The 16,289-nt window shown below is 38.0% G+C and overlaps 2 protein-coding genes across 5 annotated transcripts; both read left to right on the plus strand.

The window, feature by feature from the left end:
* Positions 1-3,775: 3,775 nt before the first annotated feature.
* LOC100546764 (hypoxanthine-guanine phosphoribosyltransferase-like) lies at positions 3,776-10,895 on the plus strand. Its single transcript, XM_003209835.4, has 9 exons — positions 3,776-3,940; positions 5,752-5,858; positions 6,320-6,503; positions 7,374-7,433; positions 7,998-8,015; positions 8,251-8,333; positions 9,221-9,267; positions 9,672-9,748; positions 10,595-10,895. Exons 1-9 carry the CDS (start codon positions 3,923-3,925, stop codon positions 10,640-10,642), a joined length of 642 nt encoding a protein of 213 aa, XP_003209883.1. The 5' UTR covers positions 3,776-3,922; the 3' UTR covers positions 10,643-10,895.
* Positions 10,896-11,304: 409 nt separating this feature from the next.
* NUDT7 (nudix hydrolase 7) lies at positions 11,305-14,857 on the plus strand. 4 transcript variants are annotated; one of them, XM_085234885.1, is made up of 4 exons: positions 11,305-11,654; positions 12,016-12,169; positions 12,453-12,611; positions 14,015-14,857. In XM_085234885.1, exons 1-4 carry the CDS (start codon positions 11,590-11,592, stop codon positions 14,396-14,398), a joined length of 762 nt encoding a protein of 253 aa, XP_085091011.1. In that variant the 5' UTR covers positions 11,305-11,589; the 3' UTR covers positions 14,399-14,857. The 4 variants fall into 4 exon arrangements, with proteins under 4 accessions (XP_085091011.1, XP_085091012.1, XP_019475242.2 ...); XM_085234886.1 differs by having other exon boundaries at positions 11,622-11,749; XM_085234887.1 differs by lacking the exon at positions 11,305-11,654 and adding an exon at positions 11,679-11,743.
* Positions 14,858-16,289: the final 1,432 nt, after the last annotated feature.

Here is a 16,289-nt window from a genome sequence, read left to right on the forward strand (position 1 = left end):
GTAACCGTAAATCAATTACGTACAGTTCCATCTTCTTGCAATTCACATCAAATTCTTTCACTGCACTAAGAATGAATTCAGGAAAATAAATAGCCAAGGAGGAATATGGATTTAATTGTTACTGCTGTTACATTGCTAAAAGAAAACAGCTGTAATCACATACCCAGCCATTGTTCAACAAATATTTCTATTAAACATCTCTGTAGTGAAGATGAGTCCAGCTCCTCAAGAGCCAAGCAGACCACTTCCTGGACCACCCATTGCTCCCTAGGTAAAACAATTCCACCAGCTTTTGGCAGGAGAGACACACTGAACACCATGGCAGCTCTGGAACAACTCATATTTGCTCAATGACATATTAAACTAGAACAACCATTCCTTAACATTCAAGTAAATAGAACACAATCTTTTCCAAATCACTAATCTGACCACTAGCTAATGACAGCAGTGTTTTTTTTTTTAATGGCAATTTCCCAAAAATAACTTTGACCTTCACAGCACATGGAAGAGAAGTATCAGAAAACCATGGTCAGCTCATTACAGGAGACAAGAAGGGAAAAGCAGGCACACAGGAAGGTCAGAGGTACAACAGAAGCAGTCATGAAAATAAACTGGCCAGGGTCATACAGCAAATAAACAGTGTGTCAGAGCTGCGAATAAAACCCAGAAGTCCTGACTCTTTGTCTCTGTGCCCCATTCCCCTTGTCCTAACCAGATTCTCTCTCAAAATGACTTTCTGACACAGACAGTCCAGGAGACTGAAGCACTTCTTTCTATCTACAAAACAGATGTGGCAAAATATATTTAAAGATGTTCTCCAAACAGTCATACCAACGTTTACTTCATGGTTGGAAAGATTTGGTCAAAAAATATTGTACATTTCCTCCATATCAGCAATCAAAATGTCTGAGTCTTCAGAACCGGGATTTAAGAACTGATGTTGGAGTGTTCACAATAAAATTCAAACTTAAATCTGAGTCACCCTTTACTGGGGTGTTTCCTTCAATTTCTGCCATTGATCAGACTGCATTTCCTAAACACTAGAGTACTGGAGGAGTTGCAAAACCAGAAAACCTTTTCAAGCATGATATTTATAGATATCCAGTATTGGCCAAGACCTGGATCACTTTTCTGCTTTAATGAAATAATTTACCTCATATATTTGCCAAAAGGAAAATAGCCAAGGAAAGTAGGAATACTCATACCAATCAATTTTTTCATGTAAAGGAACTATATAATCTGTAGTAATAGAGTACAAGAAGTATAGTACAGACTTAATATTGTGAAATTGTTTCTAATTTCTAACAATAAATGTGCACTATTTGGCACAGATGTGTTGCGTGTTTCTTCCTAACAGATTTTTAGCAAGCTGGTAAAGCAGCTGGTCTTATCTATGACTTAAAGCATCCAGATTTAGGATGGGATCCAAATTACTGAAATAGAAATATTTCTATAGCATATTAATCAGTTTGCTTAATAATACATTGGTCACCAAATGAAAGTTCTCAGCATTAATTTAATGCTTTATCAGCCTCTTATAGTCCATGGATCAAGTCTTCAGGGTGCCAATTAGAGCAGCTCTCCCATAATCTACAATTACACACATTCAGAAAGTGGTCTAAATAGATAGGAGGCCTATTTTAATGTACCTGACTTTATTTGTATTTCAGTGAGAGATCTGTATATATATTACTTGAACATGGTCTTATTTTTGAAAGTTTTTTTTTTTTTTTTTTTTAAATACTTTTTCTTTCCTCTTGGCAAGGACTGTCTTCTGTGGTAGAGGCTTCCCTCTAGTGGACACTTTCTCTAATGTTTTATCTGTAAAGTTTTAGTAAAACAACGGAACAGATGTAGAACACATCCAGCAATATGAATTTGCTTCCAATTTAAAGTAACTAAATGGAAATCCCTGACAGGATTTAACCTATACCTGTTTCTTGAGAAGATATAAAATGGGTGCAGCACTTAACAGTTCCTTCAAACTGTAAGAAAATGTAGAACTGTTTAGCAATTTAGAAATGTAGCAAACTGACGAGTACGTAAACAGCAACGTAATGTCCTGTAAAAACTACTTATTGATTCAGTAGTTCAGGGAATGAATGCAAGGACAAAAGCGGTGTTGTTCTGCATTGACTGGTTGTCGTTTTACCAGTGCTGATACAATTAATCTCCAGTCTCTTTGTACAGCTACACCTACTGGCTGAACTTTTCACCCGTAAATTTAGAATGTGATCAGAAAAACACCCATAGTAGCACTAATTTTCATAATGTAAATCTCTGACCAATAGCATCTGAGACCACTAACACATCTACTGGAATTTCAAGTAATTGCCCAGTGGTAGTGTATGCACTTACTGTTAGGGCTCAAATAAAGATGTGAGAAGTAGTTTTCCCAGTTTCAGAGTAAGCAGAGGATTCTTGAATCAGCTTTAATTTTAATGAAAGTATATATTTTGTCCAATGCTAAACTTTTTTATTTGAAGGCTCTGAGAGTTTCCAAAATCTTTTCTTTCCCCACACAGGCTGTTGACCTGACCTATTTCTTATGAATCCATTCAGAAAATATTGGAGGCCACATGGTTGCCCATTTGGCACTTCCCATCTATGGGGATTTAAGCAGAACAGACCTATTTCCCCAGTCTAATGAAGGGAATCTCATTCCAGCTGAACTGCTGCCCTCATCATAAAGCAATGTCATAACAATAATCTCTTTGGTTGCCATCCCAGGTTTTTGAACCCAAATTACTACCTGTGAGAAAGCAGTGTCTTATACTAGAAAATAGAAAAGCATGGCTTTTCACAAGATAGGGAGTTCACTTATGGCAGGTAGAGAAAATGATACCGAATTCATGGAAGGAAGATAATGTTAATTGTATAAAAATAGAGGCCAAATATTCTCAAGACACTAATAATTCCCAAATAGTACTTAAGATATCAATGAAAATTGCAAATATGCCCATTAATCCACTTCAAAGACTGCTCCTGCAATATCCCATGTTATCAGAAGTGATCTAAAGAGCTTCTACAAGATTACAAAGACATGGAGAAAAATGTTCTTTTGCTGCTCTGTCCTTCCTCCCCACCCCCACCAAGAAAACAGTCATATAGTTGAATTAATAAAATGTACTCAATCTGGTAAGAACATTCTGTAACACAATGTGTGCAAGCTGCCTTTAGCTCATTTTGTTAGTAGGATTAATTTTCAAAAATCTAAGACTTTCATGTTAATCCTAGATAATACTAGGTTTGGTACATTAAAATAATCAGATTACAGTGAATGTCAATGCTATTTGATTTAAAATGTTATGGAGTACAGAACTGGAACTATCGACCTCTCTCCCAAAATGATGACCTGGGTTCACCATGTCTCAACAGAAGCAGACCTCTGCTTCAAGTCATTGTGAAAAAGCTGGCTTTGTTTATCCAAATATTAGTTTTCTATAGCAAGTAAAAAATAAATATGTGGACTTTATTAAAGAAAAATGACTGTACAAATATTGTATAAGAAATTGGTATACAAAATTATCTTCTACACATACAACACTGAACTGCTACAAGCCTGCTACAAGCAATTAGCAGATGTGTTTTCAGTTAAAAATGCTATTCTACCTAGTCGTTTTAACTAATTTGATTCATGTGCTTTCCTTTTGCATCTCTCTCATTCTCCATTCTATTTACTCTTGATTGGCTGCAGCAGGACTAATGCCCATTTTATTTCTGGTTAATCTAATTAAGTAAAAACCTGGGATTGTGATGTCAGTACATTAGTAGAAGGAAGTAACGCTTCCTCTAGGAAGGATAGCAGTTCTGACCTTGCTGAGAAGCAGGTCATGATCTAACTGCAGGATGAAAATAAAGCCAGACAAACTGCAATAATAACACCGCCTTGTTCTCTGGTAACATAGTTTAAAGTGAGATTATGGCTTGTGGATTGCAGGTAAGAAAACATGATGTATTCATATTTGGTTATTGAACTGAAGAGAGCTTTTAAAATGGGGGGAAGGTTAATTACAGCAAAAAAAAAAAAAAGTACATTTTTAGATATATTGACCAATTAAAAGCATTTTTTTTCTATTCTTACTAAAAAAAATTCATCTTTCATAACAGCTTTTATAATAGATGCATGTCTTAAGCTCAATTATTTACCAATGTGACAATCTGTATTTAACTTTAATGTACTTATGTTTGTGTTTTTTTTATTCTGTGCTGATGAAACATTACATACTTATGAACCTCACTGCATCTAACTGTTGTAGCTTGTTGGTTTAATTTTTCCCACTTTGTAACTAAGAAATCTGGCTACATCAGTAAATGAACAGAAAATGAGAATGAATCCCACTTAAACACAACTAATTCCTTGAGGTATGAGCTCATGATTAAAAAAATTCAATGACTTGTGTTACAGCTTCGTAGGCTTCTTTATTATAAGAGGATGCTGCTGTAAAGTATAGGCAGCATGTTGCTAGGGTGATGTGGTGCTCAAACTGAGGCAATTCTTAATGTTCTGTTTATGAACCTTTCAGTAGACCTTACTTTCTTTAGACGTAGTAGAAAACAAAACATTACTCTAATGACTTTGTTTTCAAGAAACTGTCTTAATAAGCACAGTTATTAACCAAATAAAAGGTATTAAACCGTGCTGTTGGATTGAGTAACTATCACTATGCACGCCTGTATGCTTCAAGATTTGTTTTGTTCAGTAGTTACACTACCACTGGCAAAGCATACAGTTGATACCAGTGTAACTGCCACTATCTCCTGCAAGATTAATAAGGCATAAACAAACTTGATTGGAAAACAATCCCTCATCTGAGCTTTCATTTCACTGACTTCAGACATGAGGAAAACAGTAACTAAAACAGGCAAAATAGCAGCACTGACATACTAGGTCATGATCAACTGCAAGAATATTCTTGCAAGTTTAACTGGAAACATCAAGGTCTATTAATTTTGAGTGCTTGCAGAATGCTTAAAATCTCATCCAGGCTGAACAATGTGCATTACCTTGTATTACGACCTTCTAATCATTTGAAACTTATGTTAACTGTCCATCTTATTGAATCTTCATGTGGATTCATGGACAATTCAGAAGGTGGTAGTTGATTATCTCATTGCGACTGTTGCAAATTTTGCAAGTAATAAACTACTTCTGCTCCCTACAGTCCATTTTTTCCCTATTTCTTAAGCACTCATCTCTCCTATGTCCAAAAAAAGCAGGTGTTATCTTCATGGCTCACAGTACTTTATGCTATCACTACCAAATTCATAGCTCTGTGCTGTCCATTAGCAAGCCAACAAATGTTTGGTTCTGAAGTTTATTTTGAAAAATGAAAGGATGTTCAGTTGGTAGCAGAGCGTCAGGCATGCCAAGTCTGACTTACAGTCTCAGCAAGAAGGCAGACTACCATCATTACATTAAAACTTTGTGTTCTCCTGGAGTCCTGTCCACTTTGTTGCTAAATAAAAAAAAGGTACTGGGAACGTGCCGATCCTGACTTGCTCATCTCAAAGTTAAGCCTACTCACATTGTTTCTCCATAAGTTTCTCTCACTATTTTCTCCCTTTAAGTAACTCAGTAAATCTGTAACTTTGAATGTTTTAAATCCAAAGCAGGCTATGATTGTGCAGAGTATAGAGGAAGAGACAAGGTGATCTTCTGTCCTTTCTTTCTGTGCTAGACTGGAAGGCTTTTCTCTTTATCTCCCTTTTGAATGGCTCCATCTTCACACTTACCTATTTCCTTATCAGATAAAAGATGAAGACAGTGGCTATAACAAAAACCTGTTCTGCATTCCTAAGCATTATGAAGAAGATATAGAAAGAGTCTTCATTCCTCATGGACTAATCCTGGACAGGTATGAGAACAATAAATAGCAGTGGTATTTGTGGCAATGACTAGTTTCCCTCCAAATGAAAAGATTGCTGTTCCATCCTGTCTCTATAGCCCATAAGAAGTATGGAAACTCTGTGGCTCGAAAATTAAGTTCTACTCTGGATTTTAATACAAGAGGTGTTTTATGGAGAGGACTCTTCTATAACTTCAGTTAAGTTTCTGTTACCTCAAATATCTTTAAGCTTTCCATTTCCATGTTATTTACATATGACTTAAATCAATAGTACGTCAGATAGAGTAGATATCATTTGGTGAACTTATCTGCATATGTGTAACTAGATTGCCAGGGTCTTACTGTGGTCACAGTTTTGTTATTTAAAAACAAAAACCAAAGTGCTTGGACATTGTTTAACAGGTGGACAAACAAACAAATTTGATGTTCAAAACACTTTACAGAAATTAGGGTTTGTTTTTTTCTTCCAGGACAGAACGTTTGGCTAGAGATATCATGCAAGATATGGGAAGCCACCATATTGTTGCACTCTGTGTCCTTAAAGGAGGCTATAAGTTCTTTGCTGACTTGCTGGATCATATAAAAGCACTAAATCAAAATGGTGATAAGTCTGTGCCTATTGCTGTGGATTTCGTTAGAATAAAAAGCTACTGTGTAAGTAAGTTTCTTGGAAAATTGATTCTCCCCATATGTTGCCATTCTGAATACTAAATATTTATATGGAAGTTCCATGAAAACTAAATTTATCATGTTTAGAGCAACTTCTGTTCTGAAAAGATGTTAATAAATAGATTTATTGATCTGCCCAATGATCAGAAGGATATTGTAAATTTACTGGAATTGGTGTATAGATGGACACTTCATGCGACAAAGTCAGGGTCAGATCTTCAGTGTCCTCCTCTCCAGCCTGCTGTTTCCATACAGGTTCTATTCTCTTTCAAATGGCAGCCTTTCTTAAGAGGGAGAGTGGAGAGGAGCTTAGCATCAGATACTTGCTTACTTTCTCTAGCTGCATTACTTGTCATTCCTGCAGAGATTTGTTTTTGAAATCCATGTGCTGAGGAAGAGGAAGCTTGCTTAACCAACCCAGGCTGGCCTGAGTCAACTACTGAAAAACAATGACATTATTTTCTCTATCTCACCTTCTCCTCACTTTGAAGGCTTAAGCCCTGTGCACTGATAAAAATGTATCCCATGCTAAATACATCAGTTTACAATGTCTTATAAATATTTCATAGAATTCTAAAACAAATTGGCAGTAACAAAAATAGCTGAAAGCTACTTGGTACCTATTCTGGAACATGAATGTATTTTTGTTCAGAAGTATTCTGTGCAAACATGCCTGCGTTGATATTTCATGTCCTTGTCTTGTCCTCAACTACTTAAAAGCTCTCTTACTGAAGCAGTGCTGTGTATAGTTGCAAGTGCCATTTCACAGGTGAACAGCCAAAGCAGCACACATTATATAAATGCAATGCAGTGCTTTTGAGTATATTTTGTGTGAATTTCCCTTTCTACTTCTAGAACGATTCACCTACAGAGAAAATCAGTATTGTTGGAGAACTGTCTGCATTAAATGGGAAGGTATGACCGAGGAACTTCAGTTTTTAAGGAGAAAGAGCAGTTCTTATGTATCCTCCAGGAAGTCTACCCTTAAGATTTTGGTACTATACAAATAAGTTTTAAGTGGCTGTTCAAAGTAATAATAATAATTCACACTTTTAAACAGTAATTCCCAGTGATCTCAGTAGAAACTTAACATGATCAGCACTGAAATACTTCTAAAAGTTCTGTTTTATGTTTTTTCCCACAACCTATAGAAATGAACCATCTTGAACTGATGTATGCAATATATTCTCAGAGTGTTCTTCCTATACACATGATACTATACAAGACCTGATAGTTTTCTCAATATTTTATCCTTCTATACACAATTTCAGAAGAACTCTTAGGAAAGCAATAAAATCCGAGTACTTAAGTAATTCTAAGTAGCTAAGTGACAATCTCCTTTGAAAACTGATTACAACTTACATGTGAGTGAAGTCTGTAATACAAACATTTTTTTTTTTGGCTGTTTAATTTGTTGAAGCTCTTCATGTAAATAAAATACTTCCTTTTCTTTCCTTCCCTATGCGATTCTTTTTCTAGAATGTGTTAGTAGTAGAGGTGAGTGAAAATCTCTTATTTTTTGGGGGGGGAAGGGAAGGTGGTGTTCTGCCTACTTTGGAAGGTTAATATTAATTACATTTAAAACAACATTTAATCATATGCTAGCTAAAGTATGCATATCATCTTAATGTGTTGCCAGAGCTGCTGTTTTTTCTGCTTTACTTTAATATACTGAAAGCATGTTTTTTCTTTCAGACTTGAATGATATTTTTTTTATTATTATTTCTTTGAGGATATTATTGAGACTGGTAGAACAATGAAGGCACTGCTTTCAAAACTGAAGGACAATGAACCAAAGATGATAAAAGTAGTAAGGTATAACCACATGGTTATGTATTTATGTGTGGTAATAAGATATAGGAAAATCACTCGTGAATAATCAAGATATGCACAAACATATTGTTAAAATAATAAAGTTTCATGGCTTTTTTTGCTTAGTCTATAAAGTCCAATGGATTCTGTTTATATTCAGAAGAAAACAGCTCTTTCCATAGGTTTCCTAACACCTCTTCAGCTGCCTCAATACTAGAATGATAACAAGACTTATTGCCCCTCCTCGATATCCATCCTTAATCATCTGTGTTTGTAAAATTTAAGAGTTTGTCAGCAATTACAAAATGACTTCAAGAGGCATTCTAGACCTGCTTTTGGTTGGTATCTAAAAGGAATTATGTGGGAATATCCACATAGACCCACTTCTGGGATCTAATGTACCAGTTATGCTCACTGCAGCAACCTTCCAGGTTCCCAGCATCTTCAGAAGTGCACAGGAAAATAAAGGATGGATATGACTTTATGGCAGAAATTGGAGTAACAATCCACAGCTTGTATTTGTCTCTATTCTCTCTCCCCTAAAATCTTTAAATGCTGCTTGAATTTCCTCATCTATCAGTGCTACCCTACTTTGCTGATACATAGCTATATGGAGGGGAGAACAAATGATTTGCAATACAAAATTGAAAAAAAATTAAATGTCAAGCAATAAAAACCATTCGGACTTTATGAATGATCCTAGATTCAAGCCTTCATTTATTTCTCTATCATAAGGCTGAAAACTATTTCTACATCTGTTAAAATAAAACAGTAAAATTATTTTAACTGCATTACTATACAAGCTTATTGGGGAAGGGTGGGAGAAGTGAAGAACAGAACTTGGAGTATGACACTTTAAAAATCTTAACCTTCACCCCTCTTTATTACAGCTTGCTCATTAAAATGACAAACCGAAGTTCAGGTTATAGACCAGACTGTAAGTACTGCATTTGGTTGTACAAAATAGGATTTCATTTCATGCATATGAAAACTAGTATGTAAGTTTCAGGAAGGCCAAAATAAATGTGGAGAAAATACATAAAAGCTTTAAAACTGACAATCACAACTACATCACAAGTAGGTTTTAATGTATTCTAAGAAAAAAATATACATAACATTAACTGATAAAGATGGCATAGATTCTAACATCGCTCAACAATTTGCAGCTCTGATTCTTAAGTGTTAAGCATTCTAAGTACCTTGAGAGCAAGATGAAATATTTCTTAGGACTATGCTTAAACAGATGAACCATATGATGAATGCAAACTGTGTATATAAAAGATATTTCTACTACCTAAATAGAAAAGACTTGTGGTGTGTGTTTTTTTTTTTTTTTTACAGATATAGGTTTTGAAATTCCAGATAAGTTTGTGGTTGGATATGCCCTTGACTATAATGAATACTTCAGAGATTTGAATGTAAGTACATATGAATGTACCTTGACTGTTACATGCTTGTTAGTTACCTGTGGTAACAGTAATGAATATTACCTTATAGTAGGTGCTTCTGAACGACTAACAAGACTTCAAATTTGACTAGATACTTTCATGAAAACGGCAAAAACATTAATATGATCAGATGATAATTTAAATGCAGGACTACTAGTCCATGTCTTACCTGTCTATGAATCTGCCTCACAAGCCTAGTAGCTCAGCCTTGCCATACAGTATCCTGAATCCTCCAGGATGGTTGGCAGCATGCAGTCTGCACACTGCATCTAAAAAGAAATTAATTTGTACTTTGGTTTTGATTTCATGTTTCTTTGTGAAATCCTACACTGTTTTTCTCTAGTAAAATGTTCAAAACTGGCAGTAGACTGGACTATGTATGAAGGTGTTTCCTATGCTGCAGAATGTCTATCAGGACCTCAACTCCTTTGTTCTGCTATAGTCTCCTTAGGCTGTATTGAGTTGTAGACAGACCCTAAGAGTGAGAGATTATTTTCTTTTCCCCTCCACAGTTTTCGTAAGCATTTACATAATCTGTTTAGATGGAAAAGTTTCTCACTTGAAAGTCTTTAATATGACAAACCAGTTCTGTTCAGTTCTGACACAGTGAGATATTGCAAAGCAGTGTAAAGGACATTTCACAGCAAGCATAATTTAACTCAACTTGCAAAATGTTGTGTTCTAGTTCCAACAAGAGAATGCAAGTAGGAATATAACTTAACCTTCAAAGGTAATATAAAGATTATTTTAAGTTTGACTTAAGTTGTACTTTTTTTTGTCTGTTTTGGTGATTTTTTTTTTTTTGTTGTTTTTTAGCACATTTGCATTCTCAAAGAGAAAGCCAAAGAGAAATACAAAATCTGATACCATCAGTCTTCTGCACTAACTGCTCACTGGCCTGTACTGGTGTATGAAGAAGTGATCTATTAGTCATGCTGATTTCACTGAAGCACTACTCTGAGGAATGAATGCATTTCTAAAGACATACTTCTGTATGGGGTTTTTTTTCCTATGATTTTGTCATTAAGGATGAATGACACCTTTCAGGTGTTTCAATGGAATGGGAACAGAACAGTGGTAATAAACGTGGTATTGCCTTCCACTGGAACAACGTGGATACAGGAAGGATGTGCGTGTAAATATGTCTGAGTTTTTATTTACTGTAAGAAATAACACGTGTATTGTACATAAGCTACGATGTTAAGTATGTAAACATACATGTGAGTAGTTAAACAGGCTCAGTAACAGTGAAAAAAGTAATCATCCACATAATTAGTGTGAATTACTACTCATCGTCCCCAGTGCCACGGACTGGGAGGGGAGTCTGGGGCTTTATTTACTTTTGCTTTGGTTCAGGTGTTTCTCGTGCTGCTGTGCTGCATCTTCCCTGAGCTGCGACGAGCTAACGACATTCATTGTTAAGCCTTTATACCAAGCCAGTATTGATTGATTCACTTAGCCACGTTCGTTCCCAGCCTTTCCATCAGCGCTCCTCGCCCCACGTAGCGCCCCGCCCCTCAGGGCACCGCCTCTCCCCTCAGGGGGAGGAGCCCGCAGCGCTGTGTTTAGGGGACGAAGTCGAGTCGCTCCGAGACTTTCTGCTTTCCCGGCTGACACCTAGCGCTACCCTTCCCCACTTGGTGGCATGCGGGAAGGCTGCGGTGGCTCGTCCGCTCCCCCGGGCTGTTCCGCGCCTGCCCGGCTGAAGCGTCTCCTCGGCGGCCGCCTCAACGCCGCTGGGCGGGAAGCGGGAAGGTCGCGTGCCGCCCCACCTGCGAGCCCCGCCTTGCTCCCGCTGCTCGCCAATCAGAATGCAGATCCCAGTGAGCTCGCGTGCTGATTGGAGGGAGCCGTCGTCAGTCTGCAGGAGAGGGCGGTGAGAGACAAGGGGAAAAGTCGCGCTCGCGTCGCAAAGATGGCGGCAGCGGAGGGGGAGGACGGGCGGGAGACGGAGCGCTCCGCCCGGCTCGGGTAAACCACGGCTCGACAGACGGCGGCCGCGGGCTGGAAGGAAGAATGGGGCCTGCTGCCGCCTTCCTGGGCCCGCTGCAGGGGAAGGCGGCGCCGCGCGCGTTCTCCGCTGGGTACCGGCCGCGGTGGGGCCTGCTCATTTCGGCCCCGGGAGCCGCGGGACGAGCTGAGGGCCGGGCCGCGGCCGTCACCTTCCGTGCCCCGCTGTATCCCCGCGGGCCCCATACAGCGCGGGGCGCCGCAGCTCTTGTTCCGTTTCCTTCCAGAGAGAGTATAAAAGGGAAAGCGAAACTCCGCTTGAGGGAGTGCGATGTTGGGGACAAGTTCTCCCATCTGCCTCTGCGCAAGGCTTCGGTGCTGCTGCCGCTGCTGCTGCGGGACGGCGCGCTGTGCCTGCTGCTCACCGTGCGCTCCGTGCAGGTGTGTGGGGCCGGGTCCCGGCGGTCGGTGTGGCAGCGAGAGGTGATTTCCGGCTCTGAAGTGTTAAAGCAGAACGCAGAGCGTGAATTACGGGATGTTATACAAGCGTGTAAAACCAAGCGCCTTCCTGTGTAGCTCTTGAGAAGGCTCGTTTCTTCTATCTGCAGAAACCTCTTATCGCAATGTCTGAGTCTTCAGGAAGATGAATCGGGCCTGAGGTGGTTCTGTAATGTGAGCTGTATGAGGTGAAACAAACTCATGATGTGTAACTCTTAAATTCCAGCTGAGAAGATCACCTGGGGAGGTGTGTTTTCCAGGAGGCAAAAGGGAAGAAATAGATAAAGATGAAATTGATACTGCTCTCCGAGAAGCCAAAGAAGAAGTGGGACTGCAGCCAGAGCAGGTGGAAGTCATCTGTAGGCTTGTGCCTGGGATTGATAAAGTAAGCAATAAACTTCTGTCAGTGTATTGTTAGAAAGCAAGTAATTTCCTTTCGTATGGTTGGTAATGGCCTTTTCAAACCTGTAACTGTAAGTAATCACAGGTTCTTAAAGTATACAGTCTGTGCTGCTGGCAGAGTGAGGGGAAGAGATTATTTTTGGAGTTTGTGAGACCACTTATGAAGTCCACTTAGAGAGTATCAGGAAGACATTGGTAAATGGGTGAGAGTCTAGCAGAGAGCCAAGGAGATGCTAAGTGGGCTGGAGAATGTGAAAGAGGAGTAGAGGCTGAGAGAAGTGGGTTTGCTCAGCTTGAAGTCATTGAGGATCTCATTCCCATCTTCAAGCACCTCCTGAGTGTTTATAGAGAAGATGACATTAGACTTGTCTTGACACAATGGACACAAGCAGCAGCAGCAGCAGATTAGGTACAAAGAAAACATTCTTCACCATGTGGTTAGCCAAGCAGTGGAATAGATTGCCCTGACTTTTAGGAGACAGGCAGAATTTATCCAGGCACAGTTCTGAGCAATGTGATGTAATCTCAGAGTTATCTGATTCAACAGCATGCTCAGAGAAGGATTAATTTAGAAGGGGACCTCTGGAGGTTGTGTAGAATGATTCTGTATGGAAATTAAGATGTCATTGGCATTGAAGTCATTGTGTGTAAAGTAACAGGCTGCCAATTTCAATAGTGATGTTTAGTATTGTGTGGGACCAGTTTTCCAATAGAGGGTAAAATGATCCAAAAGACTTGATTTTTGTTCTTCAGGTAAGTTTTCTTATTAATGCTCCAACAATCTGTTTCTGTTAGCTGCTTACTTTCAACAATGTGCTCCTCACATTTGAAAAAATATTAAAATTGCATTGCAAAATGCTTTATTTAACTTTTTTAAATACAAGTAACATAAAAACCACATACTTCAGAAGCTATATGTAAAAAGGATCACTTTAGTTTTTAGGTTATGTGGTTTTGGACTGCAGAAGTCTGAGCTCTTAGATTGTGCTATGTCTTCGCTTTGAATGTATGTATAGGGATTTAATTTAAATGGAGTCCCTCCAGACTTCCATCAAATAGCACAAATCTTGAGCTTTGCCATCAGTGCTTTCTGTTGAACAGGGATGCTTTACTGTTACTAATAAATAGAATTAGTAATATATCTGAAAGAATTAAGGTATACTGTTTATACAAGTTACTATTTTAAATAGATTGCTCTGCCTTTGAAAGAAGGGATGAATGTAAACAACCAGTTCCAAAAAAAAGTGCATATATCTTCTAGTTAAGATTGCTTCCTGTGCTCCTTTTGTAACATCTGAAATGTTTTTAAAATAAAGGAATTTCTTTTGCTTGGTACAAGCTTAGTGTTTGTTTTCTATCATTTTTTTTTTCTTCTTATTCTTCTAGATTAATCATTTGGTAACACCAGTTGTAGGATTTATAGAGGATACGTTCCAGGCCTCTCCTAATCCAGATGAAGTGAGCGAAGTTTTTGTTGTGCCATTGGAGTACTTTATCAAGCCCTTAAATTACATGGCCTTGCCGTATAAAAACTCATCTGGTTACTTAAGCTGGATGCACTGCTTTACATATGATGACCACGAACATAAAAAGTCATTCAAAATATGGGGACTTACTGCACATTTTGCTGTATTTCTTGCTATTGTAATTTTTAGGACGAAACCCACCTTTGAAGTTCATTATGATCTTGACAACTTAATTACATCTGCTGAGAATGGTTTTATGAACTTATATGCATCCATAAATGAAAGAAAGAAGAGCAGTCTATAACAAACTGGTCTGATAATCTCTGTTGAAGGAGGAAAAAGGTTTAGGCTTGTTTCTTTCTATCCGTTACTTGATTGAATTTCACATTTGCATTCCTGCTGAATTGGAAAACTTTTTTTAATAAAACCAAGCTGTCAAACATTAACTAGATTCATAAATTTTACCTGTTTTTGAGTTATTAAAAGCACGCAGTACTTTTTTTATGAACTTATCGTGCAGATTTAGAAGATCAGGTTCAATTTCTGCCTTTGTTTTGTGTGATTCGAGACTGACTTTCTGTGCCTTTCTTCCATTTAATGAAAAAAAACTTCTGATTTTTGCTTGTTTGAAATAGAACATAAAAACTTTTTGGAATCTGTCCACATCTTACTATATGCCGTATTGCATATCTTCAGAGCATACACTATTGTTTGCTATCTTCAACCACTTGAAAAAACATAATAAAAATATATAAGGTGGCAAGTGCTTTTACAATTTATTTTGTTTTGGTTGGGGCTGTGGAGGGAGGGAAAGAGGAGGTTTAATGAGTTTTATACCTCTTGCCCTATTTAATACTTCTTCCTGAATTTCTCTAGGCCATGGAAAGCTTAGTGTACGTGTAATGGTACTGAACTCTGCTTCTCAGCATCATTAACATCATTCTATCAGCTCCAACAGTCACTTTAAGGAGGGAGGAGTGTTATTCATCATTCATGAAATCTTATAATGCTCATCTGTGGTTGAATCTGTACCAGTAGCCCTGGCATTCTTTGCACAGTGAATCCTTATTGACTTGCTGCTAGTGAACTAGAAGCTTATAGAGGTCACAACATTGTTGGCAAAGGGTTAGTTTTTTAAAAGTTGACAGAATTTGTCTGCATTTGAGATGCAGCTGGGAAGTTAACAGGTCGCCAGTCTATAAACTGCAGATCTTTGAGCAGTGGGGATGAAACTCCTGGAGAAGTTGTGGTTGGGTTTTAAAAGAACAGTTTTTATTTGTCACTGTTAAACACCTGTGAAATTATTGAAGCATTTGTAAAAATCAGTGCAACTTTAAGCACTTAATCATATTTGTATGAGTTTCTCTCAGTTCTAGTGTACATAGGAACAGAAGCTAATTAAAATGAGAACATTGTTAACTAAAATAGGGCAAGCCAATTGGACCTTTAATTAGTAGAGAGGTACTGTGAGCCATAATTACTAAATTAGCATCCTTCTCTCAGCAGAATTATTTTCTTTCATTCCTTAATGGAATCGGCTGTGGAAATTGTACAAATAGTACAGATTCAAACTGCAGTTTGTTTATTTGTCTTTTCTTAAATATTAATGTGTGGAATGGTAAGAACAAGAACAACAGTTACACTGTTACTCCTGTAGATACTGAGTCAAAACAACCATTTGAACTAATAAAAAATAGGATTCATAGAGGTCCACACAACCCAAAGTCCTTGAGTGATCTGCTCTAAAGCCACTAGAACTTAATGCTTTACATTCTACGTAATTTTACTGACGTTAATTTTGAAATTTGGGAAGTTTCTTTAACTAAAAAAATTCTCCAGACAACCATCTGGCATCTGAGTGCCCAAACACCCCCTTTGAGCACAAAAACAATAGAAGAAAACAATTGCCTGCACTACAGCTGCAAGTTTCACAGTAACTAATGAGAGATTGTTTCTTTGGGCAGTCTTTAGATAAAACTGCCACAGTTCTTCAGGCAGAAATGAGAGGAAGATTCCATCCTGCAGCTCTCATACCTAATGAGTGTCCTGTTCATACTCAATTTCCTGTCTTCAAGAGGGAGGGAGTGTGCCTCAAGCTGAGCATCATGAAGTCTGGTTTTTCCCTGACTGATGCTGCCTGTGTTCAAGAAATGAAAGCATGTTTCCCTCATCATGGGTAAGTGCTCTGTTGAGTT

This window comes from Meleagris gallopavo, chromosome 13 (genome assembly GCF_905368555.1).
Source record: "Meleagris gallopavo chromosome 13, MGAL_WU_HG_1.1, whole genome shotgun sequence".
NCBI lineage: Eukaryota > Metazoa > Chordata > Aves > Galliformes > Phasianidae > Meleagris > Meleagris gallopavo.